The sequence below is a fragment of the Priapulus caudatus genome, unplaced genomic scaffold (assembly GCF_000485595.1).
Source record: "Priapulus caudatus unplaced genomic scaffold, Priapulus_caudatus-5.0.1 Scaffold846, whole genome shotgun sequence".
Lineage (NCBI taxonomy): Eukaryota > Metazoa > Priapulida > Priapulimorpha > Priapulimorphida > Priapulidae > Priapulus > Priapulus caudatus.
Window position 1 is genome coordinate 25401 of NW_014577907.1, and position 6774 is coordinate 32174.

The window sequence follows — 6774 nt, forward strand, 5'->3', positions numbered from 1 at the left end:
GAGCGTGCCTGTGTGTGCGTATTTGTGAATTTTGTGTGTGTGCGTATTTGTGAATTTTGTGTGTGTGCGTATTTGTGAATTGTGCGTGCGTGTGTGTGTGTGCCTGTGTGTGTGTGCGTGTGTGCATGTGTGTGTGTACGTGTGTACGTGGGTGCATGTGTGAGGTGTATGATTTCTTTTCGTGTTAGTTTCATTTCGTTTTTTCCGCTCACTCTCCTTTCGTCCTGCCCCTCGCTTCTCTTGGTCTCTTGCTCTTCTCTCTCTTTCTCCTTCTATTTCTCGCTTTTTACGTCTCCATCTCTTTCTTTTTCTTTCTCTTTGTCTCTCTCTCTCTCGCTCTTGGTCTTGGTCTCTGAATCTCTCTCTTAGTCTTTCTCGCTATCTGTCTTTCTCATTTACTTTTCATCTTTGTATTGATCTACGATTCTCTTTTGATCTTTTTCGTTTTCTCTTTCGCTATTCCTTGTTTCTTATCCCCTCCATCTCACCAAATCCCTCCTCGCTTGCTTCTACCCCTTCTCTATCTATAAGTTTCTCATTTCCGCATCTCACTTTCTTAATTTCCTCCTAAACAAACTCTCGACTCCTCTCTCCAACATTTCTTTATTCTCTTTCTTCCTACTCTCTATTCCTTTCACGCGCTCATGCAGTCTCGGCGATCCATCGCAGCTACGATGCCGTTATTTAATCCAACCAATATAATAGCAATGCCGTGATGTCTCGGATTTTATTCCGTCAGTGATCCTCACATCTTCATGTCGTGTTCTTCATGTTGTTTACGATAATAGTTAGTATATTTTATTCATCAAAACAGGGTGGCTACGAAACAACAACATTGCTGGTTTCCATGTAGGCCCTGTTATTATACATGATACATCACTGTTACACACACACACACACACACACACACACACACACACACACATAATGAAAATGTAATAATAAATATACTAAAATAATATACCAAGACGAAATATTATACAGTATGATTATATAATACACGCATGATGTTTTTTCGGTTGCAGGGACACGTTGCAGCAGCTGTGTCAGACGATGAAGAAACAAATCATATCACGAGCATTCTACGGATGTAAGTCCGCAAGCCTATACCATCCTCACGTGCAACATACACATGCAGCTATTAAAAATAAATACATGTAATCATAGTTGTCACTAGTTGACAATGAAAATGATCAGCAGTGTTTCGTAAAGAAGACTCGTTCCCAATGAAAACTTTGAGCAGTGTGTGCTGTGGAGAAGTTGTGTTTTGAAAATGTTCACTAGAAATTCGATTGGCGATGCGTCATTCGTTTCGACGCTAACGATAATCGGGTTCTCAACAAGTAATGCTGCAATTTAGCACGATGAGTTGTCGTTTCTCCTGTCACGGAAGGCCGATATTTTACTGTCACGGTACAATCACCCCTCGAGGATAATGAGCGCGAGTGATCGTGCATGCATGACCACATCGTAATGATTGCACGAGAGCATTGTTACAGTTTCCACAAACGCAATTGTACTTTAATTTAATTGCTTCTCGGCGTGGATAGAATCGACTAAAGAACACGCTCGGGGGGGGGGGCATAGCAGCGTTTGCAGATCGAATTTCAGGCTCGTGTTTTGCTAATCGATTTTGCACAATGCGATTTCGTATAATGCAGCCAGTCAATCAAGTTGGGGATCACGTCTGACTCGTACTGCGCGGGCTCATTAATGGAAGCTCGTTGCAATAAATCCACTGACTTTCGCGCGCGTGTAACGGAGAAACTTTTGCGTCAAAAGTCTGTATGTCAGAAGATGAGGGAGGGATCAAATTAAACCTCGCGAAACCTCGTGTCAATGCTGATTCGATCGTACGGCGCCAAAGTGCAGACGATTATCTCGTGCCTGAACATACCCCATGCTGCAGACGATGATGTTGACAATAGCGGACGATGATGTTGATGCGAACTGACGCTGATATTGACGATAGCGGACGATGATCTTACGGGTTGGCATCTGTCTCGCTCGCTTGCAGGGCTGGCGTACTGCAGACACCTACGCACGGTGAGAACGCACCTGTCTGGCCTCGTTCACCCAAGCATCGTGCCGGCAGACGCGCCGTGCGATGCCACCAGGGGGCTCACCGAGAGCCTGTGGAGGAAGATGAATAAGGACGGCATCGTCGCCGAGGAGACGGAGATCATGAGGCTGGTGTACTACGGAGGAGTCGAGCACGAGATCCGAGACCAGGTATACCTCCCTCCCCCCGGGATAATCACCCCCTCCCTCTTCCAGAATGTCACCTGTATACTTGCCCCCCGGATTATCACCCCCTCCTTCTCCCCGCCGGATATCACCCTCCTCTCCCAGAATATCACAGCCCGTATCTTCCCCGGATGCATTAACCCCGGATTAATATCCGGCTCCCTGCCCCGGTATTATCGCCGCTCCCTCCCTCCCCCGGGATGATAGCCCCTCCTCGCCCGGGATAATCACCCCCTCCTCTTCCAGAATGTCCACTTGTATAACTTGCCCAGGAGGTCCGGATTATCACCCTCCTTCTCCCCGTTATAATCACCTGTACACTTGCCCCTGGATAGTTTTACCTGCGTATAATTACCTTCTGGATAATAACCGCCCCAGACAATCCATTCTGACAATTCCCCCCCCTTAAATTACTACCTGGAGCTACTACTTCGCCGCCCCCCCCCCGAAAACAACACCTGGAAACAATTCGTCGCCAGCCCTACCGAACAGTCACCCCTCCCCCCAACAATCCCTCCCATCACCCCTGGACAATAATAGCTACTACTGCTAGTCTTAGGTTTACCCTTCCTCGAAGGCTTTGCTGATAGGGATGTTTATGCGGTAATATGACGGAAACAGCCATCAGGTGGTCTGACGTCTGTCGAAATCACATCAGCAGCAGTTTTTTCTGATGTCGGAAGTAAGTCGAGACCGTCTGAACGAATGCATACGAATGCATCTGTGTGTAATTCGTCACAACTCTCGACCAATTTCTCCAAAAATAATACAACAATCATTCATAATTCAAAATAATAAACATAGAAGCATTTGGCAAATAACAAAAAGCACAGAATCACGCCAGGAGGGCGTTAAGCTGTCTTACCTGATATTAAAAAAATTATATTGATTTTAGGATTAAAACGTCGTGCGCAAATTAATTTCTGTCTGAGAGGTTAAGCCGCTGTTCCGCATTTTGCTGTGTCGCGTGTACAGTAAGTCAACAGCTGGTGGTGAAGTTTAACGTGACTTTATTGTCCCTCCAGAAGTACAGTTTACACTTCAGCAGCGAATCAATTATTCATTGTTTCCTTCCTACTGCTCACTTGCGCGGTATTCAGTTTTAGTTTTGTAGTCTATTTGCCGCTTCGTCGGTGAACCGTTTTGCTTCTCTCGTGAAACTTTACTGTTTTACTGATTTTTCTCGCAAATCTTTTTTGGGGAATGTAGTATTAGTTAGGAAATTATGTCTTCAAGGGTTTCGTTTTCATTCTTATAGTTTTGTATCTTTTTTTTCTTTCTTCTTACGTTCTTCTAATTCTATTTATTATATAACGTTATGATTATATATTTATATATATATTATATATATATATATATATATATATATATATATATATATATATATATATATTATTTATTATTATATATTATAACGTATATCATTTCATCATATTATTATTTATTATATTTAATATTTCGTCTACGTCGACGTCATGGCAGCTCGATGTTAGCAGTTCTCTTGTTTTCCTCGCGCGCGCAGGTGTGGCCCTACCTGCTCGGTCACTATCGCTTCGGCAGCAGCGAGTCACAGCGCATCAAGCAGGACGAGGAGATGCGGACGAACTACGAGAGGACGATGTCGGAGTGGCTCGCCGTGGAAGCCATCGTGCGACAGCGCGACAAAGAGATCATGGCCGCCAACCTCGCCAAGCTGTCGTCAGAGGGCAGCACTGACATCCCGCTCGTCGGCAAGGACCCCAGCCTCAGCTCGGAGGTGAGTGCGCGCGGGTTTTTTTTTCGGGCGTCAGCATGGGTTCCGAGAGCATGTGGGTGTGGTTGCCAGTTTTCGCTAGTGTGGGTGGGGTGTGCGGTTTCTATTTCGGTGTCTCCGTTCGTCGTCACAGCACTGTGATTAGTATCGACGTCTTCACAAGCTGTGCAAACCACCAATGTGTTTATGTGTTTTGGGGGGGAGGGGATAGTATTGTTTTGGGGGTGGGGATATTATTGTTTTGGGAAGTTGAGGCTCATCTCATGGCACAGACGAACGTGCAGCATCGATGTGTAAGTTGGTTTAATTTTGCGATAACATCTCGGGTTCTTGAGCCGTACGCCAAAAACACCACCGCCGAGAAATGGCGGCTTTTCGAGCCGACCTTGAAAAAATCGATCGTCAAAACTCGTTTTAAGTCGAGCAGAAGATTCATCACAAACTCATTCTAACAATTTGTTTGATCTGCGAAATCATGCGCCGTCATTCCAACATGAAGCGCGAAAATGTTCCCTGAGCGTGTATCGACGCGGTCGGTCTTTTGCCTCCGCGGTGTATATTTTCACGAGCGCGTCTTCTCCGTGAACAATGCGAAAAGCACGCGCGCGTAAGAGCATATTTGCACACGCGCTTGTGTAAACGTTGAGAATCATGAGCACTTCGTATGTTCACGATCCACTCGAACGCAAACATTTCGCAATGGCGGATGCCGCTCGGGCAAGAACAATCTCCCCCCCATCCCTCCGATCAAATAAAAATTCGATTAAATCCGTCGTGTTTTGCGTGTATCTCCCTTGCATGGCGACGCAAACGTGGTCTCTCTATCGACAGGCACTTTAGGAGCGTTTCAATAAAACATAATGCTAAATAAATACGAAATCTATTTACTGCCAAAGTCTTAATGTTTCTCTACTCTCTTTCGCCTATTATTGCCGACAATTTCCTGTAAATGCCGTACAAATGCTCCTATGCAACACACATGTACACCACACGTTCGCTGCCGCACACTGACACATATATATAGCATTTGCATGGCATTTACAGGAAATTGTCGGCAATAATAGGCGAAGGAGAGTAGAGAAACATTAAGACTTTGGTAGTAAATAGATTTCGTATTTATTTAGCATTATATTTTATTGAAACGCCCCAAGTGCCTGTGTCTCTATCTAGTGGATTTAGAAAGTCGCTTGTTATACGCTGCTTTGTCGTGTGTGCCTCAGTGTTTTTTCTCACATACATCTCGGCTCATGACGTGTCGTGTTTTTTTCCTTCCGTCAGGGTTACTGTTACTATGCAGGGAGGGCTCAGGAGGGGAAAAGCAACAATTTGTTCTCTATCACTAAGGCCTACTACAGCCTCGTTACTGAGCAAAGCGACACGGTACTTATCTAATAATACGCTAGCGTAGCAACCCTACGTAGTGAGAGTTACAAGTTACCCTAACCACCTGCCCTGCTTGTGAAGGGGCCAGCGTATAGGAAGTAGTGTCTAGGAGTGTGCCTAGGCTTGTGCTGCGTCGTCGTATATATATACCATGCATCTGTCCGTCTGTTGTTACAGCGTCGACTGAATGCCCTTCCCCCCTGCCCACCTACCCCCCACATATACACCCCGTGTGCTTGTGTTCTTGTTTTGAGCAAGCACGATATGATGCGGCAATCTCGGTAAAAACTTCAGGTACAATTTTCAGGTAAAAAATTAGGTAAAATCAGGTAAAAAAATTTCAGGTAAAAAACACAGCTGCTGCAATGACAGTATATCTAGACAGTGGGGCGACAACCATACAGACTTTCGCCTTCATTGTTTTCTTTTCTGGTTATCATCTTATCTGAGAATTCATAGAAGAGCCTAGTGTACGAATCTTACAAATTGAGACGTCGCCAAGACAGATCGAGACATATTGAGACATATATCGAGATGTACGAATCGAGATCTTGCAGCTTTCAGTAAAGCAGACATTGAGTAGTAAACTGAATAGGGCCTACGTGGAGTGAAAGAGGTCAGAGCAAATAATATACAAGCCCTGAATATTATTTTGATTGATTGGTTGACTCAGTCATCTTAGTGGATAGTTTTCCTGTGTTTAACCTGCCCGTATGGTCTTAAGAGGATGATATGTATTCATGAAAGCTGTGTCTGCGTAATAACAGGGGAAGTGGACTTGCAACATGCGATTATTGATAAAGAGAGGTCAGTAACTAGCATTCTCTTCTTGGATAATGAGATAATTAATAACCCAGTGGGTGCATTCACAGCGGGGTTTAGACAGGCGTTAATATTAAGTTCAAGTTTCCAGTCTAAATCGCTGTCGTGGTCGTTTCTGAGCGTGTCTGTAACTTGCTCTCACTGTGACGCGCGGCGCTGGTGTCGCACGCCGCTCTCGCGCCACGGTTGCCATGGCGACCGAATCAATGATGCTGCTGTTGTCGGCTGCTAATTGTCTCTCCCGTGTCGTGTCCGTGTCGTGTCCGTAGTATAGTGCTGCTGGAGGTGGATGCTGCGATGAGAGGCGTGTTTTCCCGTGAGTGTGAGTGAGTAGCATCGTAGCGTGTGCATGCGCGCGTACGTACTACATGTATGCCGCAGTGTAAGACCCTGGATGCTGCATGTTTTCTAGTTCGGTTAGCAGTAGTTTGCCACGTGTGTGCGCATGCGTAGTATGCATGTGCGTGATGGTGCGCGTGCGCGTGCATTTGAGCATGTGCGTGCATGCTTGTACGCGTGCATTTGCGTGCATGTATGCATGTGCGTATGCTTGCGCAAATTTAGCCAGA

General features: G+C 45.4%; 1 protein-coding gene across 1 annotated transcript in view; it reads left to right on the forward strand.

Moving 5' to 3' along the window:
- LOC106813937 (small G protein signaling modulator 2-like) overlaps positions 1 to 6774 on the forward strand; it is a gene marked incomplete at its 5' end in the record, with an annotated part of 54601 nt that overhangs the window by 7550 nt on the left and 40277 nt on the right. Inside the window, 5 exons of the mRNA XM_014818184.1 lie at positions 1026 to 1090; positions 2018 to 2232; positions 3770 to 4003; positions 5279 to 5380; positions 5638 to 5690. Coding sequence (XP_014673670.1) covers positions 1026 to 1090; positions 2018 to 2232; positions 3770 to 4003; positions 5279 to 5380; positions 5638 to 5690 — 669 coding nt within the window. The remainder of the gene's footprint in view (positions 1 to 1025; positions 1091 to 2017; positions 2233 to 3769; positions 4004 to 5278; positions 5381 to 5637; positions 5691 to 6774) is intronic.